Source organism: Pinus tabuliformis, chromosome 9 (genome assembly GCF_031772625.1).
Source record: "Pinus tabuliformis cultivar Carrire ecotype Pingquan chromosome 9, CPIR1, whole genome shotgun sequence".
NCBI classification, from domain to species: domain Eukaryota; kingdom Viridiplantae; phylum Streptophyta; class Pinopsida; order Pinales; family Pinaceae; genus Pinus; species Pinus tabuliformis.
In genome coordinates this window covers 326,493,457-326,514,629 of record NC_142307.1, presented here as the reverse complement: position 1 = coordinate 326,514,629, position 21,173 = coordinate 326,493,457, and the positions used below count along the sequence as shown (strand labels likewise).

The 21,173-nt window shown below is 38.7% G+C and overlaps 1 protein-coding gene across 1 annotated transcript in view; it reads left to right on the top strand.

Moving 5' to 3' along the window:
* The window catches only part of LOC149148541 (uncharacterized), a 263,172-nt gene that overhangs the window by 90,681 nt on the left and 151,318 nt on the right, over positions 1-21,173 (top strand). Inside the window, 15 exon segments of the mRNA XM_089442207.1 lie at positions 7,904-8,012; positions 8,127-8,183; positions 8,225-8,263; positions 8,266-8,505; positions 8,611-8,666; positions 8,748-8,904; positions 8,939-8,995; positions 9,086-9,141; positions 9,294-9,570; positions 15,835-16,013; positions 16,324-16,463; positions 16,568-16,669; positions 16,794-16,970; positions 18,615-19,010; positions 19,508-19,987. Of these exon segments, the coding sequence (XP_089298333.1) occupies positions 7,904-8,012; positions 8,127-8,183; positions 8,225-8,263; positions 8,266-8,505; positions 8,611-8,666; positions 8,748-8,904; positions 8,939-8,995; positions 9,086-9,141; positions 9,294-9,570; positions 15,835-16,013; positions 16,324-16,463; positions 16,568-16,669; positions 16,794-16,970; positions 18,615-19,010; positions 19,508-19,987 (2,522 nt within the window).

Below are 21,173 nucleotides of genomic sequence, written 5' to 3'. Positions count from 1 at the left end.
GGGGGACCAATGCCTTTGAGACTAGAGGCACAGAAAGGGCCAAGTGCGGCACCCGCGCTTTGGTGCGCGATCTGCCAGATGGAAGGAAAGCACACAATGGACAACTATCACCTGTTGCAGAAGTATACATAGACTCCGCAGCAGCTGTTTTGTAAGTTCTGTAGATCAGTGGGCCCTGATGAGCAGACGTGTCGGAGCCATGAGCTAATGATGGATAGGACCCCAACTTATCGAATGCAGACAGAAACGTGAGGCCTTGATCCAGCCGCAGCAATAGAACGTGGGGGATTTCAAGGGCGAGGTGGAGGACGAGGAGGAATGGGGCCCGGAAGGGCCGCAGACAGCTAATTTGTTACAATTGCGAAGGACCAGGGCACTATGTCAGTGATTGTACTAACCCAACGAGAATATCTTGTCCGTACTATGAGCAGTTTGATCATGAAATGGTAGATTGTCCGATGTTGATTGCACAAATGCACGAGAAAGGGGTACTATAGCCTACTCCGACTCAAAATATCCAAATGATGAGGTCCGAACCATGCGAAGAAGACCCCAACGTGAACATGATGCTTAGAAGTGGCGTGACCACAGGGGAAGATAAGGGGAAGAAGCTTGAGGAAGATACATGGGTTTGTAAGGCTCCTACAAAGGAACCTGAGTTTGACTTGGAATGCGCAAAGGAGACGTTTATGGAAGCTAAGAAGAGCTTTGCGGAGGCCTCTACTTCAGGTAGTAAGGATCAACCAGAGATAGGAATGGATCCTTCTATGCTAACTACCTTTTTAGAGACATGCATGAAACTGTTGCGCGACAATAAGGCAGTTAAAGGACTACAAGAGTTGATCGCTAGGTGCGTAGGGTCGGGTGAACCGCGCGTAGTCCGGAAACTGGGAAGGCATGCATTGCACATCGGGAGGGAAATGAGATTGACGGCGCAGATCGGCGAGTATGAAATGGATCAGGTAATCTTAGACTTGGGTTCGGACGCGAATGTGTTACCAAAGCAGACATGGGAACGCATGGGCAGGCCCACGTTACAGTGGTCTCCTATTCAATTATGGATGGCGAACCAACAAAAGATCTTGCCCATGGGGAGATTGCAAGGGGTAACAATGGATATCGAAGGTGCGAGCACACAGACAAACTTTGAGGTAATAGAGATTGTGGATGACAGTAACCCTTACCCTGCGTTGCTAGGAATAGACCAGTGTTTTACAACCAGGACCAGGACTCCGACCAGGCCGAGGATCGACTCCGACTCCGACTCCGACCAGGATTCGGTAATGACCAGGCCTAGTCGATTTCAATGACTCAGTCGTTGTAAAAAATACATTAAATATTTTTTTTTTTTTATAAAAAAACATAATTTTAATATTTTTAAACATAATTTTAAAGATTTTCATTCATGTTTCCAAACACATAGCATTATAATATAGATGGAAGACAACATATGATCAAAGTAGGCTCATGAACCAATCCATTATATCAAAATGGTACTGATCCGGATTTAAACAGGAACGCAACAAATTACAGAGATAACCATATACACAAAGATGCAGCGGAAATAATACTTCATTTCATTAATGGAAAATACTGAAATATGCTTACAAACAGAAATGGCAATAAACTAGCTAGGGCGATGGTAGCTTATCTCTGAGAAGAGATGTGATGGCTACATGCCTCTGAACTGTTCTGAACTGTATTACAATGAGGCTCGAAGGCCTATTTATTGTTGAGAAACAATGGAAAACCCTTCCCATACCGAAACCTAACCCTAGAAGATGAAACGCCAAATTGTGGGCCCCGTTTGGGTAAATTGGTACATCAATTTCCCGGGGTCGTAACTTTGGCATACGATCTCCGTTTGACGCGTACGATAGCTCGTTAGAAAGATCTATCCGAGTACTACCACTTTGGGAGGGAGGCAACATAGGGCTCGGTCGCCCCAGAATTCCAAAAAAACGTCGTTTAGGGCCTCAAAACGGCTCCGGAAGTTCAGGACCCGAAAAACTGCTAAAAATAGTAAACTGTGCTACAATTAAGGAAACTGAAAATGCTGAGAAAGACAATGGTGGGGGTCCAGGTGGACCTGGCAGGTGGCCACCAATATCCACCTGGATCAGGTACCCAATGGCAATACATAGTCAACTGTCATACATGATCAAAGACTCAAAACAAAATACAAATAACCAAGGAGGCTAGAAATGGCCTCTACAACAAAAGTAAACTGTGATGCTGACCAGACTCCAATACTAGTACTACTGGCTACTGCCAGAGGAGCCAAGATCATATCGACCAATCTCTGGATCAGACTCATCATCATCATCAGAGTCAGACAAGGTGCCCCATGCCTCCTCATCATCATCGTCTCCAACTGCAACTGTAGAAGTGGTGCCAGTACCACTAGCAGATGCACGCTGAGATAGAGTAGATATGCGGCTGCGCTTCTGTCGTGGCTGAGCAGAGGAAGCACCTACAACTGGAGTCCTACTCCTCGGAGTCCTTGCTGGCTGTGAGACTGAGGCTGGTGGATCGGGATCTGCATTCAACTGAACAGGCTGAAGTTGATGTTCCAGACCCAGGCCAACTTGGCCAAGTTCATCAAGATCCTCATCAGGATCAAACTCTGGTGCACGACTCTCCACTACCCAATCTGATGTTGGATCAATGTCTTCCAACACAATGGGATCTGAATCAGGTCTTTTGTTCAGCAATTGGTTCCGTCTGAGCCGAAGGTTGTATTGGACAAAAACTAGATCATTCAACCATTTTTGCTCCAAACGGTTTCTCTTCTTTGTGTGAATCCTCTCAAAGACAGACCAATTGCGCTCACACCCAGATGCACTGCAAGTTTGACTCATAATTAAGTGTTCATAATTTGGTGGCTGATCCTTTTACTGTGAAGTTCCAGTTAGATTCTCAGCATACTTCTAGGTTTTGGTGAATTGCTGGTAGATTCTCAGCACCTTCTCGAATGTGAACAAACTGAGTAGGTTGATGAAAATTGAAATGATTGCAAGAGTATGCAAGTTGGGGGCAGCTAACAGTTAAAATTGAAATGATAGGTATAACTTATAAGCAATTTAGGGTATCCAGGTTTTGGGGCAAATTAAATAGGGTGAATTCAAACAAACTTAGAAAAATCTTTAAGATGGTGAATTTAGAACTTCAACGCTGGAAAACAGTGAACCCTGTGACTTAGGTGTAATTGATGGGTGTCCTAAACTACCAATAGCTTCTTGAACATGGACGTATTTGAATTTTGAATAAAAAGCTTTATAATCATAAATGATAAATCATAAAATATTTAGATGTTAAAATGAATGTGACATTATTTAAAATGTTTTGCCTTTGGAGGCCCGCTATTAGCTTAAAGTCTTTTGTGATTATTGAAGAGCCAACAAAGAAAGAATGCTGTTTTAAATTTTTAATAATATCAAACTCTAGTGTTTAAGAATTTGCATTGAAATGGTTTTATGGAATATGTTTTAACTTCTATAAATAAAACATGTTACAAGCAATAGATAAAATATTTAAAACATATCCGCATTTTATCATTTCATACACGATGGATTCTACTGAAGAAGGTATCTTGAAAAAACCATCATCTTTGAGACGAGTTGGTGGTGTCTTAGATTTCTATAGTGCAGACTGCCTTTAGCATACATTTAAAAAAATCTAAAGAAAAAATGGACCTGATTGAATTAGAACAAATAACAGCTTTAAGTGGAGTTGTTTCCTGTTTGTTCTGTAGATTTGCTTCTTTGCATGCCACTTGTGGTTATGCATTTGCTAAAGTAGGAAGCCTACAAAAATTGGCATCTTTATTATGTTCTTGACCAGATAGTAACTGATAAATACAGATGGACCTGCTACTATAATTGAAATCTTCTTGTTGAAAAAGATGGAAAATTATGCATCGATTGAATACCTGTCTTTGTTATATTGTTAGAGGTTTTCAAACGAGCAAGAAATATATTCAGCAAAAAACACACATAGTTTGTTGCTATGAAATATCTAAATTGTCAAACTAGAGTCTGAATTTTTGAATGAGATTAGGAACTTCTGAAAACAAAGAACATCACTAAGTATTTGCGAGAACCATTGAAACAGAACCTTTATTAATATTGAACAGCATTTTAGGCACTACATATAATGAAAGATAATATCCTGAGAATGGATGGACACTAACTCAGGTCTAAGAGCGCACTGAAGTATTTGTGGAAATCCTGAAAACAAAACCTTTATTGTCTTCATATATCATTTCATACAGTACATAAGATGAGAAGATATGGATGCCAGCTTGGGTTTAATAGTCTCTCAGAGCAGTATGAATGCTGCACTTGGCCAGTATTCAGTTTCTGACAGACTACCTGCAACAGAACATTTCAAAAAGACGCTCTACTATTAGGCTTAAAGGCCAAACTAAAGTTTTTTATTTTTAAGGCCCTTTTCTTTGCATGTGGGGTATTACAAGAACGGTAATTCTGTTAATTATTGAAACCTTAATTTCCTGAAGTTCTCTTACTATAAAGCTTTTGTGTAGCCTTGAATTGTTTCTAAACCCTATGCTTGCTGTTCTAACCAAACCGAGCTTCCTTTATTCATTTTTCCATTGTTAGGCATGAATGTTGGCCTTTGTACTCAGTTGCAAACTGTAGGATGATCTTTAGACACCTTGACAACCTTTATATGAGAAAAATTTTAGATTTCAAAGGATCCATTTAATAAATGAATAACTCTGATGCCTTTTGCTCCTATTTTTGATGAGTGTATTTAGATTAGAAACCTGGAATCCACAAACCCTATTAACTTTACAAAAAACAGCAAAAAAGTGAAAAAAAAAAACATGTTTAACGCTGCCCACGCGGTTTTTATTGACCCGGCCTGGTCAATGCGGACTCGGCCTGGTTGACCGAGTCAGCTATGACTCGGCCTGGTCATTAGATGACTAGGCCGAGTCATAGCTGACTCGGCCAAACTGGCCGGTTACTTGGCCTGGTCGAATTTTTTTTTTATGACCCGGTATGACAGGCCGTTTCCGTTTCAACCCGGCCTGGTTGTAAAACACTGGAATAGACTGGGCCACGAATATGAATGGAGTCATCAACCTAAAAAAACGGAAGATGATATTCGAGAAAAAGTCCCTACGCGTAGTAGTTCCGCTGGATCCAGCTGAAGGAGAGCGCTACACTGAACCTGTGTGCGACGATGGAAGCGACGATGAGCTGGATTGTATCTACAAGATAACTGCGCGAGACCAGGATTGGCTAAATCCGACTGCAAATGGAAGGGTCTCATGGGAGCGCACAGGTTCTTGCCCTTCGGATTCAGATGAAGAAGATGAACGCTGGCACAATCGGTTGAGCGAAGTGACAACGCTAAATTGTAATATGATGACTAAGTCACTGCGTTGCGTAACAACCCAGGCTCGAGATCTACCGACATATGATGGGTTGACAGCAGTGGATGAATTCTTGAACAAATTTGAAGAAGTCCTTTATTATCTCAAAGTGATGTATCCTCAATAAGAGTTAGTCTCCAAGAGCAAAGTTAACTACAAAAGATCACATCTCCTTAAGAATACAGGTCACAACAACTAAGTGGAAATTTGCTAGCAAGACTGAAATTGTCCACAAGTGATGATGAAAAACAAATGTGAGTTGACCTCTATTTATATGAGGTCTACTCAATTAATTTTAGCCTAAGAAGCCCCTAAACAAATTTGACAACAAGTAATCCAGAAGCCCCTAAACAAGTTTGACAATAAGTAATCCTTGGGTTAGAAGCCAACCCACTAGCTCAATGTTAAAGCATGCCACAAATGCCCACATCTGTGAGCCATAAGCCTAATAGATGCTGACATCATGCCCTTTTTGGGCTCCAAATGTCATGTTGTAGTGAGTTGAAGGTTGTAAGTGTGTCTGTGTGCCAGTATCATCCATCTTTTGAGGAGTGTACCTCAAATCTACCTCAAATCATTCTCAGGGATCCCAATCTGGCTGGGGTGTCAGCATGTCATCTCCATGGGTCTCTAGTGGTCAACACAAACCTCTCTCTCCAGCATGAGAGCTCCACCAGGTGTAACAAGCCCTCCCTAGTCATCTCATGGAAGACCATCCTCATTTGGGCTTTGAATCATGACCTGCCCATTAGGTAGTGTCAAGGCCAACCAGGGGCATGCTGGGTCCAGTGGTGCAATCATCAAGAATCCTTTGTGTTGGGTCAAAGAAGATCAACATCCTAGGTCTTGGGGGTGCTTTGGGACATGTATCATTTTCTCAAGTCATCATAAGGCCCAATGCTCTGATGCAAGTGGGCAACGCTGCATCTGCTAAGTCATCAATCTCTTTGAAAGGCCTGGGTACATGTGGAGTGGGTGCCCTCAAGGTCTAGGCTACCGCGGACCACCTTACAAAAGCAACTTAAACCCAGTGAAAGCAACCATTCATCAGAGATTAAGATCATATGAGCATCTAAGTGGACCAAACTTGGATGTTAAGGGCATATTAATACTTCAAACTTGGATCACCTTCCGATATCTAACTAGACCAAGTCCTGTAAAGGTGTTCCCTACCTTGATAGAGGTGGCTAGCAGTGAACTCTATTAGTTGTTTCCAACCCCAACGAGAGGTGGCATTTCCAAGGTCAGCCCCTCAATCAATAGGTGCTAGTGTAAATGCATAGCAATGGAGAGGGAATGGCTTTATGGCCAAGTGACATGGTCAAGGGGACCAACTGGTGGTTTAGTCCACATCTTGAGTGTATAGATGTAAAGGAGGGAGCAATTGTGGAGGCATGAGTTACCATGTTCAGCTTGATTTTTCCACCCCTCTAGTATGCCTTTTACTTTTTCTTGATAATGCTTTGCAATACAATGCATAGCTAAAGGGGTAGAGCTTCCTCTTTATTATGTTGCATTTAATATTACCATATTAAGATGAGACATTTCATTGTTCATCTAGGTTGAGACATGCAAGGGTTCCTTTTGATATAGTGGAGCGTCATGCGCTTAGGAACCAGGTGATAGCCAAACGCGGAGGGGTAGAGTTCATGCTAGGCTTTTGCCCACACGCTATCTTATGTCCCGGCCATCTTTTGCATTTTTATTTTTCTTCTTTTTCTTTCATTGTGGCCATATTATGCTTTTTATTCTTTTAGTTCCATCAACCTCTAGGGAAATGTTTCCCAGCCCTACTCAAGCGGTGTGGACAAATAAGGTGCCACATCCCATTGAACAAATGATGAATTAGACTCGAAGAATGGAGGTGGGGTATAAAAAGGGGGCTGTAATGTGGCATGGAAGGTGTCAAGTATGGTGTGGGGGAGAATGGACATGCTATCTCAATCCGGGTTTTCCAAGTAGTGCCCTTCCTATAACCTTAAGGCCTTAAGGGAGGTCCCATTGGACTAGGGCCTCCCAGTAAGATGAGAGAACAGATTGACGGTCAAGATCAGTCAATCTTCTAGGTAATCCCTTTATCCATATTAATGCCCAAAACAAAGAAGTATAAGCACACGATTGCAAAATGATCAATGTACCTTTTGAGTAGCAGCCCACCATTCAAGTGGAAATGCTGGATGGTAAGCGGTATGTGGCTGATGTAGATGGTGGAGGCACATGGCATATTATCATCAAGAAGTGAATGTCATGAGCTGCTGACTGGCGAGCTGTCAAATGTAGGAGAAAAGTTTCCTCCTATGGGGTTAGCCATTTAGGTGTGTAACAGGTACCAGAGTTTTTAACTGGGGAATCCATCTAACCTTTAAGAGCTGATAGTTAATAGTAAGATGTAACATCTCATTAACTTTTGTACAAATAGAATTCTTTATTTTTCAGATATCTTTTGATACATATATAACTCATAATTTTCAGCATCTTTTTTTTACAACTGTTTTGCAGTCAGGGCATAAATCAGCTGTAATAATTTGGGATTCTTTGACTGGGTCTTGTATTGCTGAGTTGAAAGCACATAAATATGGAGTTTCATGTGTGGAGTTTTCACCAAATGGTAAGTGATGATCAAGCATAATCTTATGCAATAGTGAGATTCATGGATAATTTCAATACCGATTTTGAAAATAAATTATTTTACATAAGAAAGTTCAATTCTTTTCTGTTTCAGGGAAGCATCTTTATCGGTTGGTTTTCCTCATGATGGCTTTCTTTGTCTTTGGGACTGGCAAAATGGAACATTAGCTGCTAAAACCAGATTAACCACAGCGATTTCACCAATCACGTCTGTCCATTTTTCTCTAGATGGGAATTTTTTCTAACTGCTGGTACCAAACATCTGAAGTACTGAGTGGTAGGATCACCTGCCAGTCGTCGTGTAACTGCAGGAATAGGAACCTTGGCAATTGAAGGAAAGCCTGTGAGTCTTGGTAGTCAAAGAGAAAGCTCATTTGTGTCAATATCTTCTGCATCATACATTAAAAATGCATGTGCTCCAGCAGGCCTGCCAATAGAAACACCTCAGCCCATTTATGCCTTAACAACTGCTGGTAAAGTTTAAGTCATTATAAACATTTTTTCATCATTGAAGTGATATAAATTTGAGGCAATTATCTTAACAGCAGATTTTGTTTCAACCTTGGTGAACTCATCAGGTATCCTTTGCCTTCTGCATTTTGGTGTTGCAATTACAAAATGGGTTGATTTGAAGGTATGCAGGCATTTTCATCTTCCTTGTTCACGGACTACTTTATCCTATCTTGTGATGAGTTCATGTAGAAATTTTTTCCAGGTACAACAAGGTTATGGGCTCGCTGTTTCAGAATCCCTTATTGCTTGTGCATGTAGCAATGGTGTTGTTCGCCTATTCATGCAAGAAACTCTTTTCTATGCTGGAACCTTGCCCAAGCCAGCACCACATGGGTACCATGCGGTAACTGTTGAGAAAAGTTCGTTCAAGTTTCCATGTGGCTCATAACGCAGCAGGCTTTAACTTTCCAGATGCCATTGCTTGTAGCTTTTCAGCTTCCCAAAAACTTGGTGAGTTTGTGTACAAGAGAAAGGAAACTGATACATACATCTCTTTGGGCTTCATATTTAGCCATATCTTCTGCTTTTACTGTCTTGCAGCTGTTATATATGGAGATCACAGCCTTTATGTGTGGGATGTGCATAATTTATCGAAGGTGAGATTCTAATTAGCCACAGCTTTGCTGAATTGACTGGTTGTCTGTTGACTCCTTTCTGAATTGGTGGTTGCGACATCTGTAAAATTTGTAGGCAGCATTAACTTTTGAAGTACTGTAAGCTGTTGTGCTGATTTTAATCTGTTTGGCAGATTACAAGGGTCTGTGCATACTTTTCGCACAATGCCTGTATATGGGATATTTCTAATCTTCTACCAAATCAAAAGCTGGAAACTAGAAACTCATTACATTCTGTGGGAGATGGCACCAGCAGAGGGTCTTTTGTGACATGTTCTGCAGACGGTACAATAAGGTTATGGGATCTTGCTTTAGGGATGGACACAAAAGAAATTCATCATGAAGCCCCTGTATTAGATTCAAAATCGACTAATATTTATTGCAAGGACACACTTGGTGTCATATATTCAGGTAAATTCCAGTTATGGGAATTCTGTTAAACCATGTTTTAGGAGTATATCTGGTGCCAAATAATTTTGACTTTATATTTTATCATACAAATAAAAGCTAGCCAGTATTGCCAGAATCTATGTTACTTCAGTTATACTGCGCTGCAAGTGCCTTTTTATTATCTATTCTAATGTCATTTTCTTAGTTGTGAATTGTGATTTCTGCAGCAGAGGCATATCATGATCAATCATTTAAATGTTCTTAGTTGATGAAATCAGCACAGTTGAATGATGAATCCTTTTTCCTATATGTGCAGAAGAAACCCTTTATTTGGCATATCTTTACAGGGTATCTAAAGGAAAAATCCTCCTCTTGATGCCTGTTACTGCAAAATCTAACACCCTAGTGCTAGTCCATATTAGATCCCGTTAACAATGGGATCCACCACCATTGTCACCTTAATACTAATCTCCCCTGCTGTTTTATGGGTAGACATTATCCCCACAAGGGAGGCTTCCCAGGCAGGTTTTGGAGATTAAGTAATCCAAGGATTTTCAGGCTAAATACCTTCCAAGGATTGTGCTATATAGACACTCCAAAATAATATTCAAAATGTATTCTTTGGGTGAAATGAAGTAGCAATTAAAGAACTGATGGCTGATCATAGGCCTTGGAGATTCTCAAACAAATCTCCAAATACATGCTACTTTGAATTTAATGATTTACCAAAGTATAAAATGATGGAGAATCAGTGCCTTGGCTTAGTAATGAATTTATGGGCATATGGAAACAGACAAGGTGCGAGTCAATGATTGAAGACATTGGATGGGGTGGGCAAGCGAGGAGGATAACTTCTCAATATAACACTAGCGACTTTCCAGAGTAGGAGATTTAATGTCAGGGAATTCAGTCTAGTTTTCTTGATGGATTCTTGATGACAAATTTTGATACGTGATGTAGTTAAGAAGACTCAAAAACCCTAATTCAAAAAGTATAGCAAAATGGAAGGTACCTTTCACAGTAAGATTGCACCATTCATCCAAGCATCACTTTGTCATGCCAAAGAAAGCTCATCCATACGAAACATATCTTCGCCAGGACACTTTGTTGAACTTGAAATATCCAAAGCCAAACTTTTTTACAATGAAAAAATTGCAGAAATTTCAGAGCGCTGTGGGATTTCTCCTCCAAAACTCCACGAGGAAATGAGATGAAGTGCACCTCTATTTATAGAGGAGGTTCTCAACTTCCCTCATGATAAAATAATAATCTTCTGAGCTAAAATTCCTAAATTAGCCAAAGGAGGGGCAAAAAGGCCCTTTCTACAAATTAATGTAAAATGGGGTTTCTAATGCGACATGTGCAAATTTAGGGGCTCAAGACTGTCAAAAGTGACTCCTTCCTCAAACGAAGGCTTGGTGGTGAAGAATGAAACCTCCAAAGGCCCTTAAACAACATAAATTCTTTCATAAGCCTTCAAATCTATCATCCATCAACTCCCAAGCAACCTCCAATGTGGGCACACAAGCCCCCAAGTAGCCTCTGGGGTGGGCACAAGGGCTTCCTAGTGCATACTTCAGCTCCAAGTTATCACTTGAAGTGGTCATATGAACCCTATAAAAACAATGAATTTGCTTCTCCATCGAGCAATACTCCCTGCCCTACTTTTCATCACATTAGATTAGGCTCAGCTCCACAACAAGGACTGTTTTTGGCTCCAAAAAATATCCTTATTGAAAGGTACTTTAAATTAGGGGTCGACTCCTTTAATAAAACTTGTGTCAAAGTGTCCAGAGAGGTTGACTCTTTTTTTAATAGTATTCCAATAGCACACATCACTCACATTAACTTACTATTTTCGACCCTCTAAATGGTCAGGCCGCTCTGCAATTTTTGGTCTGCTGTAACCTATGTAACTGGATATACCCAAATATGCCGCATGTCAGATATTTTGCATGTCGGACACAAATACATTAGTAAATGTGTTAGACATGTGCTTGGCACTATTCACACTACCTAGGATGTGCCAAACAGGTGTTTGAGATGTGCCCTCAACATGTCCCAAAATATTGACGAATGTCTTGTGAAAAAGTGGCGTGCGGCCATAAAATCACACTTTTCCCCTCATTCAATCTCATTTCACTCATAGGATGGAGGTCTAAGAGGTTTTGGAGTGCAACTAAGGGTTACTATACAATGTTAGAAGGGATTCCAAGTGTTGGGTAAGTGGATTTGTCCTCTAGTTTTCAAAATTTTTCTTATAACAATCCATTTTTTTCTTTGTTTTACAAAAATCATTCCTCAATCATCAACGACAGATGGAAAAGAGATTAGGAAAGGGAGAGATGCTATCACGGATGTTGTCCCCCCTCCTTCATTTTCATTAGGGTCTGTTATTGTTCCATCTATTGGAAGTGGGGCTGCAACAACAACTTCAAATGCTAAAAAACACTATTTTAGCAAGACAACAGGCTCAAGAGTAAATGTATCCATTGTGGAAGTATGTTACAAGACATCAAGGGGATCAAGTTAAAGGGAGGAGGGAATGTTCTTTGGACATGTAGTTTTTGCCATAGTCAATTTAAGAGCACCTACTTCTGAGTTAAGGGCCATTTGTTGGGCACACCTTGTGGACTTGGAGCATGTCTAGGAGTGAGTGCATCCAAATGAATAGAACTAGAAAGATTAGCCAATGTTTGCTTGGGGATGGGAGGCAGCAACATGTAGGAAAACTAAGAATGAGGATCCTCTTTCATTCTTAGAGGAAATCATCATTGTAGCACTAGTTGTATGCTTGAACTTGTATCATCATCATGTAAATATTTAGTTTCTAAATTCTAAAAGAAATTGATTCTTTGTCTATATTCCATATTTATATGTTTAATTCACTAATTTGTTATGTTTTCATCCAAATGAAAAGAACTAGAAAGATTAGCCAATGTTGGCTTGGGGATGGTGGCAGCAACATGTAGGAAAACTAAGAATGAGGATCCTCTTTCATTCTTAGAGGAAATCATCATTGTAGTACTAGTTGTATGCTTGAATTTGTATCATCATTATGTAAATGTTTTAGTTTCTAAATTCTAAAAGAATTTGACTTTTTTGTCTATATTTCATATTTATATGTTTAATTCACTAATTTGTTATGTTTTTTCATATATATATATATATATATATATATAAAAGTTCATTTTTGTATGTTTTTTTTACTAATTTGATGAAATCATACATACATACATACATACATACATGTCATCCGTGTCCCATTTTTGGGGTTCACTGTGTCTTGTGTCAAATTCTCGTATTTCTGTGTCCTCCACGTCTTGTGTCATCATGACAGGTGCTTTAGTTTAGAAATTTAAACATTGTTAACTGACTGATCACACAATCTTTTTCAAATGGTTTTCATAATTGGGGTCAAGATATTTTGATGGACGTCTTTCAGATGTAAGACCTGAGCTGGTGATTTGCAAAATCAGCTTCCAAAGTGTCCTTACCAATGCTATCGGAATCAAACTTGTGATTGATCAAAAAAACCCTTTGAACCAGGAAACAGTTGGAAACAAACAAAAACAGGTTTAAAAGCTGGTCGACCAAAAAGACATAAAATATTCAAATTTTAAAGAAAAGCTTATGTATTCATGTGACTCCAAACCTAGAAATAAGCAAAAGTTAACATAACCAAAATAGCATCGAGTGCAATCCATCTCTGAACCGAAAATATATCAACAAACTGGCTCTAGATAGCCTCTAACATCCAAAAAAATCCTGCTACAACAAATACCTGCATATCATCAAATCATTGCCGATGTTGGGATCTTCATCATCAATACCACCCTATATGCATTAAAATAAGATAGAAAAAATGTAGCATGTTAAGTCAAGATTTTGTTTGAGTGATTGGTACATTTTTAATAGGAGCATGATAGAGGAGTTCGACAACCAATGCCACTAACATCAAGGGACATAGAGGGCTTGGTTCTTTTAATTAAATACTAGTTCTATACCCTTGCACATGACAAAATCCAATGGAAATATTGCAATCCCGCCAATCCTGAAGTCCTGAAAAACTTTTAAGTTTGCTAGATTTTGAGTGAGATCTAAAATTCTACTTTCTCCATATAAAATCCAATGAGGTTGGAACCACTCTCAAACATCTTGAGTCAGTTCATGGTAATGTTAAAAATTTATATATCACTTTTACTTAAAGAATTTAACATTATCATGAATTGCATAGCAATAGTACAGCCATAGGCTTGAATATTAGGCTACCTCACTCAAAAATTATTGATTTTTTTTTTAGTTGTGTTTGGAATGTCTTTCGTCACATTGTATGAAACCATCTGGTTCAGCACCAAACTGGTTGGTTCAGTGAACTGAACTGGTCATTTCCAGTTCCAAACATCGAACTGGACTGGTTTGAGATTCTTCATGATAGAATGCTTAATTGATGGCCTGCCTATCTAATATTAAGTAAAAAGTATGTCACATCATATAGCAATAGTTCTATTGATTGCATGTGCAAGGCAACAAAAAAAAATAGACAGACAAAATATGGTTAGTAACCATCTTGAAGCTAGAAGAGACATGCCGTTTTAATATTGTGAAACTGTTGACAGAGAATGAACGTTTTTCCTTTGACTTGCAAATGCATTTGTTCTCTTTTTAGATCCAATTAGGAGCTAATGTTACAATTATAGAAACTATGTTGATTTTCAAGTTTATTGGTTTTTGTCATTTCTATTATTAAATTTTGTTTCTTTTCCCTTCCACCATGACAAATTTGAGGGACGCTACATATTTTTCATATTCGTATTTGACTTGTATTCAGGAGTTCGACAACCAATGCCACTAACATCAAGGTACATAGAGGGCTTGGTTCTTTTAATTAAATACTAGTTCAATACCCTTGCATATGACAAAATCCAATTGAAATATTGCAATCCCCCCAATCCTGAAGTCCTGAAAAACTATTAAGTTTGCTAGATTTTGAGTGAGATCTAAAATTCTACTTTCTCCATATGAAATCCAATGAGGTTGGAACCACTTTCAAACATCCTAAGTCAGTTCATGGTAATGTTAAAAATTTATATATCACTTTTACTTTAAGAATTTAACATTTTCATGAATTGCGTGGCAATAGTACAGCCATAGGCTTGAATATTAGGCTACCTCACTCAAAAATTATTGATTTTTTTTTTTAGTTGTGTTTGGAACGTCTTGGTCACATTGTATGAAACCATCTTGTTCAGCACCAAACTGGTTGGTTCAGTGAACTGAACTGGCCATTTCTGGTTCCAAACATCGAACTGGACTGGTTTGAGATTCTTCATGATAGAATGCTTAATTGATGGCCTGCCTATCTAATATTAAGTAAAAAGTATGTCACATCATATAGCGATAGTTCCATTGATTGCATGTGCAAGGCAACAAAAAAAAGTAGACAGACAAAATATAGTTAGTAACCATCTTGAAGCTAGAAGAGACATGCCATTTTAATATTGTGAAACTGTTGACAGAGAATGAACGTTTTTCCTTTGACATGCAAATGCATTGTTCTCTTTTTAGATCCAATCAGGAGCTAATGTTACAATTATAGAAACTATGTTGATATTTTCAAGTTTATTGGTTTTTGTCATTCCTATTATTAAATTTTGTTTCTTCTCCCTTCCACCATGACAAATTTGAGGGACGCTACATATTTTTCATATTCGTATTTGACTTGTATTCAGAGAAGGGAGTGACTTGACATACTTGACACTGTAAAAAAAGAATAGAAATGTTGGAAATATGAATGACAAGGAGGAGTATAGACTCGAGATACTTTGGCATACTAGATGAATATAGACTAGTATTCATGATTATGGTGAGTATTATTGGATAAACTTATTCTGCAGAATTATGCTAGTATTGAGCTGAGTACTTATCCCAGGGCTGTGCTTGCCATACTCGTGACCTAGTCATAATTGGGAGCATGGTAGCTATAGGCTGCTAACAAGAGATTGCATGATGCTTTTTACAATATTGTTTTAAATGAAGTTTTATAATGTGGTCCATAATTCTAAATTTTATACGTAGATATGGTAGAAACAAGATGGCACATGTGAAAGGGTTTTTGATTAATTGATTTTTCTATTTTCTTGGGTTAAGTCTTTTATTAGTGAGTTCTGTTTCTTTGGGCTTGAGTTATATCGTGATTAGTGGGAATATCACAATAATTTTTCTCGTGTTGATTGAATCCTCAATATGCTTAATATATTGACAATTCATTATTTTTTGTTGCAGAGATAAGTGGGTATCCTGTCAAGAAACAGTTTGAGTCAGAAAAATCTGTTGATCTAGCTCAAGCTCAAGGTCCTTGCTCATTAGCTGTTAGTGGAGATGGAAACTGCCTGGCAGCTGGGGATTGCAGTGGCAATCTACATGTTTATAATCTAAGTACACTTGACCTAATAAGCTTTCAAGTAATTTTCATTGCCTTTTTACCTGGAATCTAAAATGAAAAATTCTGTATTTGTTAGCGTTTTACTTTGAACATTTTTGGTCAAATGGATGGTAATCTGAAAATTTGTTTTGTAGGATCTTACCTGTAATTGCTATGTCTGTTTTTGTTTATATCTTTGATGTTGTGTACTTTTCAATGTACCATCCAGAACTTTAGAGATTTGAACTCTGCATTGTTAGGTTAGGGTGTCAGCAAGTAAAACTTCCTGATTATGGCACCATTTGACAGGATGGTCACTATGTCCTGGAACTTCTTGGATGATTTGGCAGGAAGCACATGATGCAGAGATCCTTACACTGAATTTTAGCACAGTGAGTGGAAAGACAACTGCTGGAAAAGGATGCAAAGATCATTGCCTTTTAGCTTCTGGCGGAAGGGATAGGCTGATCCATGTTTATGATGTTGACAGGTCAGATTGTTTATTTCACATTGTGAAGTTTGTTTGATGTAAATTTTCACATGAAATGTTCTTTGCCTTGTAAGTATGTCTAAATCAAATAATCTGGATGGCAGGGGATTTGATGTTATAGCAACATTGGATGATCATTCATCATCCATAACAACTGTCAAATTTGCTTGTAATAGTTCAAAACTGTTGAGCTGCAGTGCTGACAAGTATGTTGCCTATTGTTCTTCTTATAAAATTACTTAGTAATGCAGGTATTTTAGCATTCTGTTATAAATCACGACTTATCATTTGAGTATTCCTTTTTTTGTTTGAATGTCTTGCTTTCTGCAGATCTGTTGTTTTCCGCAATATTGCAACAGCAGGTTCTGGTTGCAAGAGTATACGTTATCACCGAGAGTTGCATCTAGTGGCACTGTATATGACATGGAACAAAGGACTACAGATCAGAATCAAGAAATTGAAGAAAGAGAATGGTTTAAGAAGTATACGTTGGTTAACCTTGTCCAAGTAGCGCATACACGTGAGCTCATTGAACATAAGAAGTTTAGGCATAATTTGTTCATTCCACACAACATTTGATGATGAACTTCCTAGACTCTCTAACACGGGTAAATCACTCAGCGTCAAACTTTCTAACATCGGAAATCCACTCATACTTCCCCATGTCTCGATTCCCAGCTCCTTCAACTTATTGCACCTGTCTAATGACAATACCCTTAAATATGGCAACATCTTCAAGGGAGGAAGATTCCCGAGTTGAAAACATCTAAAAAAATATAACCTCTCCAATTGCGGAAACTCGCAAATACAATTGGGTAGACTTCTGCCATGGTAATTTTGAAGATAAAATATCTGCAACTTCTTCATGTTCCGCATGTCTTGCGGGAGATCCTCCACACATCATGGTCTTCCACATCGAATACCAATGTCAGGTCCCTCATCTCCAACCAACTGCCCATTATACCCATTTTAACTCCGGACCGTATGCCCTTGCTCCAATTCTGCCTTTACATGTACTTCAAGCTTCATCAAATTTGGGCAATTTGTGAGATCCCTTAAACTGAAAACACTACTCTTCACTTCCTCCACCTCCATTATATGTTTTCCACTGTCTCTGATGTACCCAATAATAATATATTCAATGATGTAAGTTGAGAGATCTCTCGGGGAATCCCTGTTAAGCTACAACAACAGCTTAAATCTAAAGTCTTGAGATTTTCAAGCTCTCTTATCTTAGGAGGCAATGATTCTAGCTTTTTACAGCTATTAAGATGCAAAAACTGAAGCTGAGAAAGATTGCATATGTCTTCAGGTACATCCTTGATTAAGGTCTCACTCAAATCGAGATACTCGAGCTGTGTAAGATGCCACAGTGACATGGGCAACGATTCTATTTTGGTGCCAGACAGATCCAAAACCCTGAGAGAGGTGAGATTGACTAAAAAGCCATCTGGAACCTCTCTTAAACTTTCATTATACTGCAACATCAAAGTGAGGAGGTTGGGGCAGCTGAAATCTGTTGGCAAATCAGAAATATTGTTATGGCCAATTGCTATTCTTTTGCAATTATGGATCCCTTTTTCAGCGGCCGGAAACTCTTGGAGGTTTTGACGTGTCCTGAAGAAACATTGCTCTTCATTCTCAGCAATATACATTGCCAAGTCATGGACAACATCGTGAACCTGTATCCTCCTATACCCAGCATCATCATAAACACTCTGAAACAAGCAGCGTTCTACTAATAAATCTACATACCTGAGTCCCAAGTCCATTAAATAGCTGGTCTCTCTGCTATTGACCAGCCCCTCCCCTATCCACATTTCCACCAAGGAGTTTACATTGATCTTCCAATCTTCGGGAAAGGTAGCACAATATAAAAAGCAATTCTTCAAGACGGAGTCAGGCAAACAATCGTAACTCCATTTAAGCCGCGAATAAAGACCTTGACCAACGCCGCTGTATCCTAGAAAACCGGGATCCATATCTGATTGAGAGCAAGATACCACTCATTTACACTCTCTAACCACATAGAGGTAGCAGAGTCCTAATCTCTACGCGCAGCTTTGATGTGGTTAGAAGAATGGGGGCAGATGACTTCTCCATACAAATACAACCGCTATCCAGGGATGAAGGGTGGCAATTGTTCTGCAGAGGAGCTTTCAAAACAGGCAGTGCTCCGACAGAAGATATAGGGAATGTGGCCACACAAATTGCGGGAGAGTGTAACGGTCTGCCGTTGGCCATAAATGTTGTAGCGGCAGCCATGAAGGGTAAGACTAGTGTAAATGACTGGCATCTTGCTTTCAGTCAGATCAAAAATATGGATCCTAGTTTTCTAGGATACAGTGGCATTGATCAAGATCTTTATAGGCGGCTTAAATGGAGTTACGATTGTTTGCCTGACTCCGTCTTGAAGAATTGCTTTTTATATTGTGCTACCTTTCCTGAAGATTGGAAGATCAATGTGAACTCCTTAGTGGAAATGTGGATAGGGGAGGGGCTGGTCAATAGCAGAGAGACCAGCTATTTAATGGACTTGGGACTCAGGTATGTAGATTTATTAGTAGAACGCTGCTTGTTTCAGAGTGTTTTAATGATGTTGCGGAGAGGAGGATACAGGTTCACGATGTTGTACATGACCTGGCAATGTATGTTGCGGAGAAGGAAGAGCAATGTTTGTTTAGGACACGTCAAAACCTCCAAAAGTTTTCCGGGCGCTGAAAAAGGGATCAACAATTGCAAAAGAATAGCAATTGGGCATAATAATATTTCTGTTTTGCCAACAGATTTCAACTGCCCCAACCTCCTCACTTTGATGTTGCAGTATAATGAAAGTCTAAGAGAGGTTCCAGATGGATTTTTAATCAATCTCACCTCTCTCAGGGTTTTGGATCTGTCCCGCACCAAAATAGAATCCTTGCCATGTCACTGTGGCATCTTACATAGCTAGAGTATCTCGGTTTGGACGGGACCTTAATCAAGGGCTTACCTGAAGACGTATGCAACCTTTCTCAGCTTCAGTTTTTGCATCTCAATGGCTGTAGACAGCTAGAATCGTTGCCTTGTACGATGGGACAGCTTGAAAATCTCAGGACTTTAACTTTAAGCAGATGTTGTAGCTTAACAAGAATTCCCTGTGTGATCTCTCAGCTTACGTCATTGAATACATTATATTTGTGGACATCAGAGACAGTGGAAAACAATATAATGGAGGTGGAGGAAGTGAAGAGTAGTGTTTGCAGTTTGAAGGATCTCACCAATTGCTCAAATTTAGTGCAGCTTGAGGTACATGTAAAGGCAGGAATTGAAGTCGAGGGAATACGGTCAGGAATTAAAATGGGTATAATGGGAAGTTGGTTGGAGATGAGGGACCTGACATTGGTATTCGATGTGGAAGACCATGATGTGGTGGAGGATCTCCCCCGAGACATGCAGAGCATGAAGAAGCTACAGCGTTTTTACCTTCAAAATTACCATGGCAGAAGTCTACCCAATTGTATTTGCGAGTTTCCACAATTGGAGAGGTTATATTTGTTAGATGTTTTCAACTCAGGGATCTTCCTCCCTTGGAGAGGTTGCCAAATTTAAGGTCATTGTCATTAGACAGCTGCATTAAGTTGAAGGAGCTGGGAATAGGGGCATGGGGAAGTGTGAGGGGATTTCCGATGTTAGAAAGTTTGACGCTGAAAGACTTACCTATGTTAGAGAGTCTGGGAAGTTCATCATCAGATGTTGTGTGGAATGAACAAAGTATGCCTAAACTTCAGGTGTTGACCATAAGAGATTGCCAGTCATTGAAGGGATTGCCGACCAGGATAGACAAGCTACCAAATTTGAGAAGAATAGAAGTTCAAGAGGATTGGTGGGAAAAGAATGATGTTGAAATTTTCTTAAAAGAAAAACTACATCATTTAATTTGTATTTGTTGAATAGTGTAAATGTTGGAAAAGAAATTAATGTTGAATATATTATTTATTTGTGGTAATAATACAATTTTTAATGTTGAATATATTATTTATTTGTGCCAATATATAATTTTAATACTTTGTCGAAATTACGTCTTATATGGTCAACAATAGCAATGGATAGGACAATGATATGAAGAACATGCGAGTGGAAAATATGTTCGATAATAAATGAATAACATTGGGTGTACTATTGATTTCATTGGAAAGAATATATATTTTAAAGTAATGTGATAGTAAATGAATAACATTGTTTGTATTATTGATTTTATTGGAAAGAATATATATTTTCATTATTAAAAGTAATGTTAAAGTTGAGGATATTAATTGTATCCCTAAAAAGTCCAGGTTTGTTAAAAGTGAGGTAAACGGTTCATTTATATAGAGTACAATAAAGTCTGTCTTGAAAAGTAAAGGGAATCCAATGTGATTGTCTTATTTTATTGGCAGTAAGGTTTATTATTTAAAATTATATGATTTTTTTTTTTAAACTATTTGATCATTATTTATTATTTATATTGAAGGTGTTTTATTGTGGATTTTTGAACTATATATAAATTCATCGCCATTTACTATACATGTTAGAATGACATATTTGACTTATTCAGATGCACACATGTATTTGAGGTGTTGAAGATTTCAATACTTTTTACATCAAATTTGATGGAGTACACAAGGTGCGATTTTGTTTAAATTCATGATATACTCAATTTTACTTTAAAAGAACTGATGTTATGATTTACAT